At 38.2% G+C, this 16092-nt stretch overlaps 2 protein-coding genes across 2 annotated transcripts; both read left to right on the plus strand.

The window, feature by feature from the left end:
• The first annotated feature begins 65 nt into the window (after nucleotides 1-65).
• LOC113666585 (G patch domain-containing protein 1) lies at nucleotides 66-6251 on the plus strand. Its single transcript, XM_089210126.1, has 5 exons — nucleotides 66-631; nucleotides 1214-1474; nucleotides 2056-2197; nucleotides 3320-3812; nucleotides 4631-6251. Exons 1-5 carry the CDS (start codon nucleotides 92-94, stop codon nucleotides 6009-6011), a joined length of 2817 nt encoding a protein of 938 aa, XP_089066252.1. The 5' UTR covers nucleotides 66-91; the 3' UTR covers nucleotides 6012-6251.
• A 2372-nt stretch (nucleotides 6252-8623) lies between these two features.
• Nucleotides 8624-15816, plus strand: LOC113666586 (uncharacterized). Its single transcript, XM_027182379.2, has 7 exons — nucleotides 8624-9897; nucleotides 11532-11735; nucleotides 12157-12233; nucleotides 12813-12894; nucleotides 13568-13926; nucleotides 14290-14377; nucleotides 14927-15816. The coding sequence occupies exons 1-7, from the start codon at nucleotides 9057-9059 to the stop codon at nucleotides 15094-15096; spliced, it is 1821 nt and encodes a 606-aa protein (XP_027038180.2). The 5' UTR covers nucleotides 8624-9056; the 3' UTR covers nucleotides 15097-15816.
• The last annotated feature ends 276 nt before the right edge of the window (nucleotides 15817-16092 follow it).

Genomic DNA, 16092 nt, shown 5'->3' on the forward strand with positions numbered 1-16092 from the left:
TTATCTCACGCATGATGCTTTGCGCGCCAGTGGTGAGAATCAGCGGTGTGTTCCTAAAACTTATGCGTCACTTTTAGCCAAGATTTTCAAGATGGCGGATAGCGACGATGATGATACGCTAGCAAGCTTTGGAACGCCATTTGAGCCCTTAGAGGAAGATGCTCCGCGTAAAAAAGCTGTCCCGGTTCACGACCAAATTGTTACAGATACTGAAGGGAGAAGACGATTTCATGGCGCATTCACGGGTGGTTTTTCAGCCGGGTATTTTAACACGGTCGGAACGAAAGAGGGATGGCAGCCCTCGACTTTCATCTCTTCTCGCTCCAAAAAAGGCGAGCAAAGACAACAGAGGCCAGAGGATTTTATGGATGATGACGACATGGGAGAGTTTGGAATTGCTCCAAAAAGAATCGCGACAAAAGAACAGTTTTTGTCCTGGGAAAGCGGGCTCGAAAATCGTCGTAAACGTATAGAGACTTCTGATGATTCGGAGAGAGTTATCCCGGGGGTACCTCCGCTACAGGATCTCGTAGTGCCAGTGAAAATGTCCGTGGGAGTTGAACTGCTAAAGAAGATGGGGTGGAAGGAAGGACAGGGAGTTGGACCTCGGGAACGAAGAACTGGAAAAAAGGTACTGAGACTAACCTAACGTCAGAAAGGAAGCAGAATGAAGGAAATAATCACAAACTAGAGGAGTTCTTGATTGTTAAACAAATTCTCCTTGTCAGCTTCTCAGGAAATGCATAGAGAATGGTTTGGAGAATGTTGATACTGATGTTAGGATGTAAAGGGTTAAATTGTTACATTACTTTCCTATCTTCAGCAGTGGTTGTTCATTTTGATTACATAAACAGACAAATGATAGCAGAGCTCGCAGAGCATAGCCCCATAATTATACAAAATAGTAGTAACCCATCAAGCTGAAAAAATTTGGATGTACGACCGTACGAACGTACAACCGTACAAGGTGCTACTTTTAACATGTGTGGTCAACTGTACCAGAGGCATGCCATTGCCACGGCTTTGTTCAGTAGTCCAGTGGTCAGTGCACTGGGCTCCGAGTTGGACGACCCAGGTTCTAGTCCTGGCTGGGGCAAGGCGTTGTGCCCTTGAGACATGCGGGGAAAAAAAATGTGAGCTCCCCTTTTAGGCTTGGCTAAATCTATATATTATACATGTAACATATAACTGTACTCTAATGTTGCACACACAGGTATATGGCTGTTCACTCCCATCAGCTATGTCTTCATCACAAACAGTTGACAATGGCAAAGATGAGGAAGACGACATATTTGCAGTGGGTTTGCTATTTGCACCAAAAGATGTGGATGTGTTTTTGTTTACTCCTAAAGATGACAAACATGGACTTGGTTACAAGGGACTGGACCCATCCACTGCTCTTTTTCATCAAGAAAATTGGCTTGGAATGGATTCTGTGACAAGAAGAGTAGGAAGGAAGGGCATCTCTGGAGAGGTAAATTTGGTTTGTACACATTCACTTCAAATCCTTTCACCCCCACTTGAGAACTTTGTTGCTCCAAATAATGACAGGGAGACATTTGTGAAGCTGATGGACAATGTGAATACAAAAAAACAAGGGGATCTTGTGTGATTTGATATCAAGTTCTTATGATGAACTCTATGAGAGATTTATGAAAGAGAGTACGGAGAATTACTATCTAGAGATCTTGAGAGAGAAAAAAAAGACAAATTAGCAATGAAAGCCTTGCAGAGGAACTGGCAAGTTTGATGGCAGCCAGTTCATATTTCTAATCCACACTTGTCCATTTGTCTTTCTTAACAATAATGTTTGTCAATAGCTAAGACTTTGTTTTATTATTGTTTTTTGTATTATAGTCACTAGTAGACTTCTGGTGATTTGAAATACCACGACAGAAACTTCGTAGAATAGCTGGAAGAGAGAGACTTAATTTTTTTCCTCACATGTAATGTTGAATCTGAGTAAGAGATAATAATTTTTACCTCTCACTCTTTTACAAATTTCTAGCAAATTGTAGCTCAAAGAGTAATAAATCCTATCCTTTTCTGTAACAGGCTTTTGGTGTCGGTGCATTTGAAGAAGCAGATGACAACATCTATGCAATAGATCACATGTCTAACTATGACACTGAATTGGGTGGAGACACAAGCTCTGGACTTCATGGTTGGACTGGCCCTCAAAAAGAAAATTCGAGAGGTCAGTTTTCTGTGGGTGCTGTTTTCTTTAAGGGTAGAGAGCAGTGTGTTCCTTTTCACGCAGTAACCGATAAAATTTCCTTTATGGAGTATTTCTTTTTTGGAGAATTGCTCCACCGGTTTGAATATTTGTTTTACCTGTCGTGCTCATATAGGGGAGATAACTAATAAGGGGTGGACGGCTTTAGGGATTCTGTATGAAAGTTCCCACGCTGGTTTGTCACTTGAATGATTGTGTTGTGTTTGTAGGGAAAACGAAAGTCCAAGTATGATCGCTTTCGTTTCAAAGTATTGTGATCTAGAAGGTGAAGTATGGTAGAAAGTCACACAGAAGAGAGTATCGCGATTTCAATGCAACATCGCTGATCCTAGCAGTATGCAGGACGCTTGTCGTATTTGAACTTCGTAATGGACCTCGCTAACCGTAGAGTATCTGTTGCTCAGTGGTAGAGCATCGAAGGGCGGAATCCGAAGGTCTGAGGTTCGATTTCTCATGGGGACTCAGCGTTTTTTCTTTGTCCCACGCTCGTGACAAGACGAAAAACAAATTTCTCTATTTCTTTACCGAGCTCAAAACTTACCTTCTTTCTTGTTCCAATTACAAACAAATTCTTATTAGCAATAGTTCCTTGTAAAAAATGTTCCTAAAGCGATAATGATGATGAGGCATTGGGCAGCTAAGATTGTTCAGTCGTGGTGTTGTGTTTTCAAACCGGGTTCCGGGTATCATGCGAGTCTCAGAGTTTTTTATTTGTCACCCTATACTTGTTAGGGTGACTGGGCTTAGAAGAACAGCCAAAGGAAACTTTAAAAGCTGACGTTTCGAGCGTCAGCTTTTAAAGCTTTTTTTGACTATGACGTTTCGAGAGTTAGCCCTTCGTCAGAGCCCTTCGTCGCTCTGACGAAGGGCTAACGCTCGAAACGTCAGCTTTGAAACTCTTTACGGTGGCCGATTTACGTTATCAACTCAGTTGATAATACTTAATTACCCTGTTATACTCTCCCACCGACGCAGCACCACAGTTTCCTAGAGAATTACCCTCTTTATTCATTAGCTAAAGAAAACTGCCTCTTATCTTGGTTTCTCAGTTGAATAATTACTCGTTCTTACATTTGAATTCAGGAGGCGCCTTGTCGATTTTCACCACAAAACCCAAAGCCATGGATGCATTTAAAACCTTTCCACCCCCTGTGGTGCCTCGAAATTTTGATTGTACCCACAAGTTCGACGATTCCAAGACTGTTCAGAAATCCTCCGATGAAGGTTCGAATAGGAAGAAAGTTTTAACTGCAATGGATAGAGCAGAAATTCTGGGCGAAGAACCACTTCCAGCGCCTCAGAAATCTGTGTTTGAGTATCTTTCTGAAGAGGACAAGAAACGAGTGTTTTCTGCTTCGAAGAGTGAAATATCAAAGCCCTCCAGTAAAATACTATCGGAAGGAGCGAGTTCTGCAGTTAATGATTCCTCTCAAAAGAGTGCATCCTCTTCCCGTTGGTCTTGGTCTGGTCACAGCAGTTTTAAACCGTTTGTCAAAGATCCCGCAAAACAGGCGCGCTATGAAGAGTTTCTAAAAAGCAAAAAAGGAGAAGAAGCTTCTCCACAGGTTCATGGCAGGTAAGAGTTTTAAGAAATGAGCCAAGTCTTTTTCTTTTCATAACCCATGATTTCAACTGGAATTGGCGTTTCGCACTTGTTCGATTTTGAAATCACGTGCATAAATTTTAGCCAATCAAATTGCACTTCGATCGGGTCAATTACCATTATTAAACAAGACACTGTACTTTAACAAGGGACCGGTCTCCACTTCATTTATTACCTGGGAGGGGAGGGTCGAGGACTTTGGTTATGTCACGATAAAATTTACCTGATCTCCTCGTGACGCTCTGTAATATTGTTGACCCGACTTTCCCCCCCCCCCCCCCCTTCATCCGGGGTTAACCGGTAGTCAATTTTCTACTTTCCCACTTTACACTTTGTTGGCGATAGCTGATTCCCCCTTCGTTCTCCCGTTCTCCTGTAAACCATGTCAACCTCCCTTCGACAACAAAATTGTTCGAGTGCTAAGGCAACGAGAAATCATGTTGTTACTTGTCATAATTTACACGAAAAACGCATCTCAAAAAGTGAAAACGGACAAAATGTTGTAGCGCGCGCGCTCTTTGTAATTTGCACTCGTGTTACATGAAGATTGCACTAGTTTTCAGCCAATCAGAGGCGCATCATTTTTTCATGTATAGTATTATTATTGAAGGGAACCTGTAATGACCTAGCAGCCCCTCCAGGGGGAGACGCGGGGGGGGGGGGGAAGGAGGGGTGGGTGCTTATACTCATAGTCGTTTCATACTACAGATACTGGGACACACTCTAGCTGGATAGGGCGCTGGGGTCGAATTTAAACTAAACGAATTTAAACTTATCGTTTCGCTTTTCAGCGGTTTAACGGAATGGGAAAGAGAACGTGAAAGGGAGGAATTCGCCCGGTCTGCATCCTTGTACAGACCTCTGAGTTCCACAATGGCGGCCAGATTTACGACTGCGAAACAACAAGATGATCACAGAGTGGTGTACGAAGATGTACCCGCTCAAGAATCTTCAGATTCTTCTGAGCAGGCACAGGCGGCTTCTATGAAAATGTTCGGAAAACTAACTCGGGATAACTTCGAGTGGCATCCCGAAAATGTTTTATGTAAACGGTTCAATATTCCGAACCCCTACCCGGGATCTCACATCGTAGGGGTCCCGAAGGTACGAAAGCCGAAGTTCACACTTGGAGATTTCATAGTACCTCGAGAACCTCGTGCGGTTACTTACGAACATTCGTCAACGAGTGCTAACGACGATGACAAGACGGACAAGTTCGGAAGCTCTACGGAAACGATCAATGCAATCGACCGTCAGTCGAACCCTTCTGATACAAATTCGGTGAGTTCCGGTTTACCTTCGAAAACAGCTGTTGTGCCCGCTTCAGTAACGGCTTTAGCTAATTCGGACATTGCTAGGCCAAGAGAATCAAATGTTAAAGCTGATGAAGAACAAAAGGGAGAGAATTCTGAGCCAAAGCGGCCAGATATGGATTTGTTCAAAGCGATTTTCGCCGATTCGTCTTCGGACGAATCCGAGGCGTCAAGCGATGAGGAAGAAGTCGGCAAAGATGAAGGAACCGAAGATGTATCGATTGCTACTTCGGAAATCAAGTCTCCTGAAGAAGCTTCGCGGAGCCATGTCGATGAAAGAACCGAAGAAAACAGTTTGAGAAATAATGTTCTTCCAAATGATAAAACTCTCGATAAAGAATTGAACATCAAACCTATTGAAAATGAGGAACAGAGACCGGTTGAAACGCAGATTGTGGTCGCGAAAAATACAGAGATAGAGAGAGCGGACTCTTCTCCTGAAAATTTCGGACCGGCCCTACCGCCATCTTTTAGAAAGATAACCCCTTCGAACTCTTTTTCCGGAGAAAAACGTTACGCTGACCGTAAGAAAACTAAGGACGACTCTGACTGGAGGAAACGCCAGGATAAATACGAAGAAACAAAGAAGCGTTATTCTGAGTCTTCCGACAGCGAGGAAGAGTATCGGGCTAAACATAAACCCAGACATAAATCGAAGAAAAAACACAAACACAAGCACAAAAGTAAACGTCGATACGAAGAAAAGGAGAGACTTGAACCGAAAACGAAGGGAAAGGACGAGTTAAGTAAACCTTTAGAACAAGGTCGCGCGTCAGATGACAAACAAATTCTTAACAAGTTGAAGAATCTTCAGAATTTGAAAACGGGAAAAAGAATGCGTGCTTCTGATTTCATGTGAAAGATCAGCGCCTCGATGACGGCCTAGGTGTAATTTAAATTTCTCCCTTTCGGCTGCTAGAAATTAGTAGAGAGTGTTTGTGGCGCCGGATGACTTGCGAGGAGCCAACGTCATGCACAATACCAAGAAAAGTTTGTCTCGGCCTTGATTGGTCTATGAGAAAAAGCTGAAATAGGTTATACAGTATATTACAGGCGTTTTGTGTAGTACTCTCAATAAAGCGATAAGAGATGAAGAAAACATGGTTATTTCTGCAAAATTTCCGGAAAACAAAAAGCTTGAGTGTGTTTGTCACAGTGATCGTATAAAAAGGTCAAAGATTCTCATGAAATCATGTGGGCAGTTTTAAAGTAACGAAAAGTGTATTTTGGTTTCATCAGCTGAGTTGATAGTATAAATTGGTCACCTTCTAAAGTTTCTAAAGCTGTCGTTTCGAGCGCTAGCCCCTCGCTGAGAGACTTCGTCGCTAGTACAGTTTTTTATTTATGGTCACTCGACGTGATATTTTGAAAGGTTTTCAAGAATTGCACTCGCCGGCGACGACTCGTGCAAATACGTAAGCCCACAAAACATCACTCGTGCCAACACTTCACGAAACACGCTCGTGTTGATATGATTTCCTATACGTAGCTGTTTCTTAGAGGCTAAAGACGCCTAATGGCTCTTTTATCTAGTTGACAATATCGGGTTGTATATTAGTCAGAGTATAACAGATGCCTCGAATCTTGACATTAAATATACCGTATTAGAATCCCCAAATCCATGATATTGAGATCTGAAAGCAAGTAAGAATTTTTGGATAAAGCCAACGCTTTTTTCTAATTCTACTGCTGTACAGGTTAACTCAAAGGAAATCAATTAAACTGTTAGCTGGATGCCCTGTCTTTTTCCGAAATTTCTCAGAAAATAAAAGAGAAGTTTACATCGAGGTTTGAAATAGCAGGTTAGGTCAATATCAGACTGAGTATTTGTTATTGCAAACATCTACGGTCTGTTTTCATCGGTGTAATATTTGATCGAGCACGTGGAAGACGGACTGTGACTGTATTAATCCTGTACTGCATGGTCTGTTTCAAAACTTTGTACCGGACAAAAATTTCTGGATTCCAAACATCGACATATATAGTCGACTAAACGAGTGGAATTTTAGCGGTAGCTGTGACGCGCGCAGCTCAAACAACCCGGCAGATCTCGTCGATGTTTTGCTTAAAATGTGTTTCTTTTCCCCCTTTTTTTAATTGATAAATATATTTTATTATTTTTTTAGAAACTGTAAGAGAGTTGAGAAAGTGAAGTTAATGGATGTGCTTTAGTCATAATATTGTTATTGCTTTGCTTGTTATACATTTACGTCATCAGATTTGAGCATGGACGGTAATTTCAAGTAGTGCCACGTTGCCCATAAAAATGCTTTGCTGAGATAAATCAATTTTTCAGGTCGTTGCTTTTGAACTTTTTCAATCTTCTTCATTCTTTACCATCTTGCTCCTTCTTGGTTTAAAATTTCTCCGTTCCACCAAACTAAAACATCACACAAAATTTGGCTCAAGGTATCGCAGAATAATCAGACAAATATATCGTATCGTAGTTCCAATAACATTTGTAAACCTAGAATGAAATATTACTTGCGTTTTCGGCAATTTCAGCTTTTTTTAAAACGCAGGACACCTTAATCAAAATGAGGAGATGCACTCGCGAATATTTTGCAAACATATACAGTTCGCTGATGAAAAGAAATGTTTCTAACGCAGCTTTAAAAGGGAAAACCAACGATACGCACTGTATGAAATAGATCAGTATTGTCATAGCTCGTGATTTTCCAAGTTATATTTGCGTATGTGCATGTACAGAGGCAAAGTTTCTGTTTCCTGTTAAGTGTGCATTCCTGATTAGGAAGAATAAGTTAAGGTAACTAAGGTACAGAAAGTTTCTCTAATAATCTGGAATTATAGATAAAATATAATAGTTAGATATATCCCTCCCTGAATTTAAACCTCTAGCCGTGGTAAAGAAGATCTCTTTCATAATTGTCTTATTTTCACTGGTTTTAAGTTAAAACTTTGCATAAATTGAAGACTCCAATTTCTCTTAAAGAGAACGATTCCGTTAGTTCTGAAATGCTTGACTGTCAAGTTTTACAATTAGACAATCAAAATGTCCTATCGCTTGAACAGATTTCGGACAGAGTAAATCTTCGAAGATTTTTGTGCTGATCAAATGGTCAATATTCTAATTGATTGTCCCAGAGCAGACAGAGGACCTAAATTTTTAATGATCACAGTGTTTTTTTTCGGTTAGTAGCTCGTCCAATACATCTGTCCGTAGGGGAAAGTGAACGAAAAGTAACGCAAGCTGATTTTTTTTAAATGTGCATTTCAGTTACTAAATTAAGCGGAATCCCAGATATTTGACATCTTGTTACTCATGTTTTAATATATTTCAATGCCTTTTTGTAAATTGGTGGCTCGTCGAAAGTAAAAAACACCATTGCTGTCGTCCTCTTCATTGGAAGAAAAGCAACATCGAAAAGTACTTTTCACCAACTCTTAACATATATTTTTAATGATTTATTGCGTAATAAAGAAGATCCCTTTCACGTGGTTAATTTTCACTGCTTACTCTGCGCAGAGACACGAGAAGGAAGTAAAACTTTATTAGGAAACACGACTGATAAATTTTTCCAAACAAAGATGAAGGCTGCCGATCGTATCGAAGTCCATGACGTCTTAGACTGAAGGAGCTTACGTAATCTCAAGGACAACTCTTAAAAAAGGAGTCAAGAACACTTAATTGATATCAGTCTGAGATATTTTCTGAAAAGGAATAAGTTTCTTCGTAGTATTATCGATCATATGCTCGAAAATATTGCAGTGTTTTTGCCGAACCTTGGACTCGCTCGTACACTCTATTTGAGAGACTGGGCTCCACTTTCTCCTAACCAAAACAGTGAGACGGCTCTTCTGTTGTGATCAGAGGCCAGGCCCTAGAAGAAAGTTGGTATTGAAGTTTAGCTGCCGTAAGAGCCTCTTTTACAGCAAAATCACAATGAAACTCTTCCTGCTTATTTCTTTGCTACTTGTTGTATGTCCACACTCGGCAGAAAGTTCAGGATCTTGGACATACCGCGACCCGGAGGGGCCTAACACGTGGAAACACCACTTCAAGGATTGCGGAGGTTATGAACAGTCTCCGATAAACATTGTACCAAAAGATACTCTTTTCGAACCGGGGCTTGCCGATCTCGTTGTCAACTACGAGAACAATGTTTCTGCCAAGCTATTCAATAATGGACATACCGTTCAGGCGACTTTTTTAACCGGCAAGTCCGATATTTCCGGTGGAAATCTGACTTCGCGTTTTCGCGCTCTACAAATGCATTTTCACTGGGGCAGCAAGAATTCGCGCGGTTCAGAGCATCAGGTCGGTGGAAGAAAATTTCCCTTGGAAATACATATTGTACACTACAATGCGGAAAAGTACCTTAGCGCATCGGAGGCTCTGAAGAAGGGAGATGGCTTAGCAGTTTTGGGAATATTGGTCGAACTTCAGGCTCAAGACAACCCGGTTTTCAGTGCGATAGTGGATAACCTTGAGAAAGTTCGTTATAAGGACAACGAAATAATTTTGCCTTATCTTCAGCCTTTTTCATTCTTACCACACGACATTGCTCAATATTACACTTATAGAGGCTCGCTTACTACTCCTGGATGTTATGAAAGTGTGCAGTGGTTTGTGTTCAATCACACTTTTCCTATATCACAAGTTCAACTGGATAAATTCAGAGATCTTTTTGACGGTGTAAAACAAAACACAAAGAAATTGCCCTTGGGCGACAATTATAGACCCGTCCAGCCTCTACATGCGAGATCTGTCATCCGAAGCTTCAGTAAGTATGATTAATTAAACTTGTTTTTATATTTCATTCATTGTTCACAATGTAAACAATATCTTGTGCTCAATACGAGACAGTTGCAAACAAAGCCATTACGGTTGCGTTATTTTGAATGGCGTTATCAATATATCTAGAGTGTTTGAATTTAAATTTATCGCATCCAAATATTCCCTTCCACAAAAGTTCTTTTATTCCTCGTATTGCAGCGACAAATTACTCGTTTTAGATCGCATTATGATTATGTCAACGAGGTTAACTGTATGCTAATTAAAAAGCAATTAGTGTGTATGGCACCGTTAAAAAATTGATATCTTCAAATCGGGTTTTAAAATTTTCTGATATCAACATCACAAAACTTAAACAAAAACGTTCTTAGGTTTTTTTATAATTTCTTTCAAACATTACAAGCTCATCATTTTCCTAACCACATTGATTAGTGCTATTGAAACAAAATCGACAAAATCGAGATGATTTTGGAGCCCTACACGAAATCATTTGGTTTTTCAGTATTTGTGTACAGTATGAAACAATAAAATGTCTTGTCATAGTTCTGATGTACTATTGTTGAAAGTACATTCTGATCATAAATATTTATTTAGAGGAAATTTTTAAGCTACTCAGATCACAATGAATTTACAAAGTAAAGTAACAAGAAATTTGTGAATCAAATCCAAATTTAACATTAATAGTGACTGGCATCTCATTTCTGTGGAAGCGGAAAAGGGACAATCCAAAAATATTTTGCAAATTGGAAAAAACACTTAGAATCGATATCTCCTAGACAAATCACTTTGGAAAAGTTTTTCAAATCAAGAAAACAATTTCAAATCCTGGTTTAATTCATAGATCCATAAGTAACTCTTGTGAAAATTGAAATTAATTTACAGTCCAAGAATCTTTCCAAAATCCAGAAAATTTTTGCAAATCGAGAAAAATATTTTGTCACGTGACACTTGTGCCAGTAGTCAACTCTTTGTCACGATACAGCTCATCGTGTTGCACCAGGTTGCACTGGGTCAACTTGGAGTCACTATGCGAATGGACTAAACTGTACCAAGTGTATTGAGATGTTCTACCACAAATGTGGAAAAGAATTTGTGAGAGCAGTGAGCTACTCTGCCATCCATGTGGCACTTTAAAGAGACCCAAACAGAAAAATGTGTTATACAGTTCGTCAGATGAGAGATCTGCCATAATAATTGAACAGTACTTTAAAAGAGGATTTCGTTATGAAACTATTGTTCAGTTTTAAGAAAAAGAAGTGATGAAGGGCCTTCAATTTCATGTCTAATTATCTCCTGCATTGCATGCTCTAAATGGACTTCATTTCTCCTTCCCAACCTATACTCACACAGTTTTCTCTTTAGAGTCCTCAGGTTCATAGAAATATCACGATATTTTTCTAAAAACTGAGCAACACAAGCCTTGAAAATCTTTTCTGTGTGATATTTACTGGATCAGACACAGTATTTGGTGTTGAATATGAAATATAATCTAAAACTGGAAATTGTTTTGAAAGATGACTGATTTGAATTTCAGTTTTACCAAGAATCTTTCCAAAAAATTATCAAGTATACAGCAGTAATTGTTTGTTTCCTCAAGGTGATTTTTTTCTATTTGTTCCACAGAGCGCCCTCCATTTCCATGTGGCAAGACATCAAATAACACTTTGGATTGCTTGGGATTCGCTGATAACAAGGCAGTATTTTATGAAGCGACAGTCAATATGTGCACTCAGCCAGCCACAGTAACCTTAAGAGTTTCTCAACCAGAGACCAATTTTAGTTATGTTGGAACTTTTTACAAAAGTGTCAACCCCCCTGTGCAAATAGGTGTGTATAACAATGAATTGGTCTTCAGTTTTTTCCCTTAACTTTTACTGTTACAATTAGTCAGAGCTGTAATAGATAGCTAATGCTAGTGTGGCTGAATAAATCTCGATCCAGCAGATAAGTGTTAACAAAATGTACTGGGCTATCCACTGGATAGAGATTTATCCAGTGGATCATGTTATTCACCCTTGAAACAACTGTAGCCTGATCTTTACTGGCAAATGCCTTTTTATGGCTGGCTAGTGAGAAATTTCTGGAGAACTCTATTACAGTATATATATCTTACATAACAGAATGAAGTAGTCCATTATAATAACATTGTGAATCATGAGCAAATGGTTTCTGATGCTAATAGTAATGATCAGATTTTCTGAATTTGTCATCACATTTTGTTTTGTTTTTTGTTGTTATTGTTTTTCAGGAGATCTTGATTATGCATTCAGCGTGGAAATGCATACTGACCTAAGTCAGAAAAATGAGGAAACTTTGCGTCTCTCAGTAAGATTTAAATTTTTACTCTCTGTTGAATTTTTGTTCATTTCTGCTATATAATTGTGATAATTACAAGCAGTAGAAACATAATATAAACCATTTCATTGAGAACAAGTTTTTTCAATACATTTAAACACAATGCACTGTGGTGCATGGATTTATTTGTCTTAAGATTTAATATAATACTCACAAAGTCTTTTATATACTGTCAGTAATTTTTGGTGGTTTACCCCATAGGTGGCCCAAGCTTGCACAATAACCCTCTGTAAATTTGCAAATGTGCTTTTATTGCACAATGAGCAAAATAAAAGGATTTTTATGGGAATTATTAGTCAAACTCTTGATCTTAAAAATCTATTATTGCTGGTTTTGAATAAAAGTAAACTTACCTTACTTATTAATAAGTGGTTCTTCATTTGTATTGTGTAAGTTTTCTAAGCTGATTTAGGGCTGTTCAGCACAGTGGTAGTTCATCTGCTTTGCCCTCTTTGTATTATATAGAGGGCACAGCAAACAGATAGATAGATACATTTAAATACAAACATATAAAATTTATTATTTGAATTTTATCACATCTCTGTATAGATTATTCAAGTACATCCACTGTCAACAAAGTACAGAGAAGAACTGGTAACTGCAAGTTTCAAGGAAGAAATTTGTCAACTAGGTAGTTATGTTTTTCTCTCATTTTGTTTGACAAATTATTATGATAACTGTGTTTGCTTATTTGCCAACCCTTTAACTCCCAGAATCAAGTGATTAAAATATAACTTCTCCCCATAATATCCATACATTATCTAACAAGCAGGTAATAAGAATACTCAAACTTATCAGGTGAAAGTTGTTACCCTGATCTAGCACCAAATTCTTGCAGCTATTTTACCAGGAAATGTGTGGCAGCTAGAGGGGAGAATTGACATTCAGATCATTGGGAGTTAAAGGGTTAAATGAATGATTAAGATTGCTTAAGATCAGGATTATATCAAAATCTGAGCTAGTGTTTACCAACAGTATTTATAAGACATTCATATATGCCATGAGATTTTCTGCCACGACACTAATGGCAAATTTTTTTGTTGCCACCAATTTTGTGTACTGGTGATAATCAACCCAATTTGTAACTGATAGACTGATTACAGACTGACATGATTGACTTGTAACTTCTCAATACAGTATATAGTACATTTACTAGCTAACAGGTTATGAGATTGGACACCTTTTCAGCTGGAGGTTATTATCTGATATAACATCAAATTCGCCATACTGATTCTCAGAAAAGAATGAAGAAGCTAGAAGGGAGAATTTCAAATTAAATCTTGCATTGTTCTGACCTTTTGCAGGAAGTTGTTCTCTTATGGAGGAGGATGGATCTTCCTGCAATAAGCATTGGTGTGAGCACATTCCTATTGGCATTGGCAAAGATACCCATTTCATTGGTGTGTCTTCCACCTTCCATGACATGTCAACTGACGATCCTTCAGTTAATGTTAATTTTTATCGCAATGAGTCTGGGAAATGGCATCGTACTGCCTCAGAAAAATTTACCAATGATGATGAAAAGAGGGTTCACTTATTTGGGACATTTGTGACCAGTAAGGAGCATGCAAGGAAGCGAAGAATGGCTGGAGGATCTGAAGAGTGGGAGTTTGTAACCTTCAAAGCCAAGATTGGCAAAATGGCAGATAAAGTTTCTTACCAGGTTGGTGTGCTTGCATAATTGTAAGATTTCTGAAGAATATCCAGAAATTCTCGATAGAAAATTGAATGTTTTGTGTCAGTTCATTTGGAACACTTTGTGAATTGTTGACCATTGGTAAGCTGATTATATGCTTTTTAATTCTGATCTGTTTGGTTTTTTCCATGGTTTTGGCTAAGTCATGACTCTTTACTTCCTTTAATACTTGTAAAAAACAAATTTGACTCCTGCTTTGCAGTCGTCCAATTTCTTCCAGCACTTGACATACAAAACTGAATTGGACTCCACTCTGTACAACTACCAATACTTATTAATAAGATTATTTTTAACTGATGATGTTGCTCATTAAAATTTTTTCTCTGTCAGCTGTTTATGGTTCCCTCTGAGAGACTATATCACAAAGTTATAAAGGACGAATTCTCACTGGACTGTGAAAAGCATTACCCAACTCCAAGTGAGTCATCATGTCTATTCATGTATTAATAAAAAAAATTGAAGGGTAAATGATCACATTGTTAAAGGATTATTTTTTCACAAAATATCACTTCCAGTTTGAAACATTTTTATATTAATCTGATGTACCACTGCTAGGTGCCTCCATTTTCTTGCATCATTTGGACAGTTTTTCAACAAAGTTCAGAAAACTACACAACACAAGATAAAGCAAAGCAAATCAAGCTGCATTTTCTTGAAAATTAGCAAATTTAACCCTCAAACCTCAAAAATGTGATTTGAAATTCTTCCACTTGACCTCTTTACTGTTCCATCAAATAACATCCCCTTGTTGATATATTTGTCATTTTGATTACCTTTTGTTTGATAACATACTTATGTGATGCTGTATGGGGATTAGCTATTAGGGTTAGTCACTTCTGAAAGTAGAATGGGTTAACAAAACAGTCAGGGGGGTCATTAGCCTGTTCCAGGTGCTCCAATTTATGTATTTATCTGTTTGTTTGTTATGTTTATTTACTGACTGTGTGTTTACACTGTTTATCAACAGCTACATTGGACTACAAAAGTAAGATTGCTATTGTGGCATCAGTGGTGTCAATGGTGGCGTTACTTGCAGGTGGTACTCTGGCCATGTTTTACTGTAAGAGGAAAGATTTGAGACGTGGCAGCCGCCATAGGCCTGCACTGATCGAAGAAATGGATGATAATAGATTGTGAACTTAGTGATGAAATCTGATGGTGCTGGGATTGGAAAAGGTCATCAACTATTATAATTGTATATTCAATCTTTAAGTGTGACTGTTAACTTCGTTTAAAACAGTTGTTCATGCCCAGCTGCTGGGCACTGTTTTTGTTTTTTATTTTTTTTAACTTAGAATAATTTATCTATTAAATTACCTTTGGAAAGGAAGGAAATTAAATCTGGACAGGCCTGTTTTTTTTTTAAACTTGGAATAATTAATTTATTAAATAACCTTAAGGCAAGATGGAATTTAATTCTAAACAGGCCTGTTTTTTTCTCTTTGAAACTTTGAATAATTAATTTATTAAATAACCTTTGGAAAATATGGAAATTAATTCTGGACAGACAGGCCTGTTTTTCTTTTTTTAAAAACTTGCAATAATTTATTTATTAATTAAATAACCTTTGGAAAGGATGGAAATTAATTCTGGACACTATTTATACTTCTCCAGTTTGTTTATTGGCTAATTTAAATATTCTGCTTTGAAAGTTTCTTGTAAATATTGATTAATTCACAAAATGAAATATGTGGAAGGTAAAGTAAAAATGGTTAATTGTAACAGCTTGTTGTGGTGTGATAATAGTTAAAATTGTGTCACTGAGGTAAGATCTGTTTTACAGGTACAGAATTTGTAAGTTAAGGGTATTCGTCTGTAAGTGTGAGTAGTAGAATAAATACAACTTGTTGGAGTGAATTAGCCTGTGTTATATGGTTTCCTCTTCAATCTTTTTGTCTCTTATAAGGAAAGACAACCTTTTCACTTTCCTCAGGGATTGTACAGGTCCTGCGCAACCTGGAATGTCCTGAAATTTTATTTTGACATTTCCTGGAAAATGGGTAAAAGTCCTTGAAAGTCTTGAAAATCTGCTTAACTCAAGCAATAAAGTTTTCAGAATTTATGTTATAAGAAATGTATGTAGACCCAAGGGAGAATTGATTTTGAAATCTTGGGTATAAAAGCGTTAAATGT

The sequence above is a fragment of the Pocillopora damicornis genome, chromosome 6 (genome assembly GCF_964200805.1).
Source record: "Pocillopora damicornis chromosome 6, jaPocDami1.2, whole genome shotgun sequence".
In the NCBI taxonomy this organism is placed as follows: Eukaryota; Metazoa; Cnidaria; class Anthozoa; order Scleractinia; family Pocilloporidae; genus Pocillopora; species Pocillopora damicornis.

What these genes read in the sequence shown, in the direction of transcription:
- LOC113666585 (XM_089210126.1), top strand. Translation starts at nt 92, where the DNA reads ATGGCGGATAGCGACGATGATGATACGCTAGCAAGCTTTGGAACGCCA. An exon ending in AACGAAGAACTGGAAAAAAG is followed by an intron (nt 632 to 1,213) that starts GTACTGAGACTA and finishes TTGCACACACAG; the next exon opens with GTATATGGCTGTTCACTCCC. An exon ending in TCTCCACAGGTTCATGGCAG is followed by an intron (nt 3,813 to 4,630) that starts GTAAGAGTTTTA and finishes TTCGCTTTTCAG; the next exon opens with CGGTTTAACGGAATGGGAAA.
- LOC113666586 (XM_027182379.2), top strand. Translation starts at nt 9,057, where the DNA reads ATGAAACTCTTCCTGCTTATTTCTTTGCTACTTGTTGTATGTCCACAC. An exon ending in ATCTGTCATCCGAAGCTTCA is followed by an intron (nt 9,898 to 11,531) that starts GTAAGTATGATT and finishes TTTGTTCCACAG; the next exon opens with AGCGCCCTCCATTTCCATGT. An exon ending in CAGATAAAGTTTCTTACCAG is followed by an intron (nt 13,927 to 14,289) that starts GTTGGTGTGCTT and finishes TTTCTCTGTCAG; the next exon opens with CTGTTTATGGTTCCCTCTGA.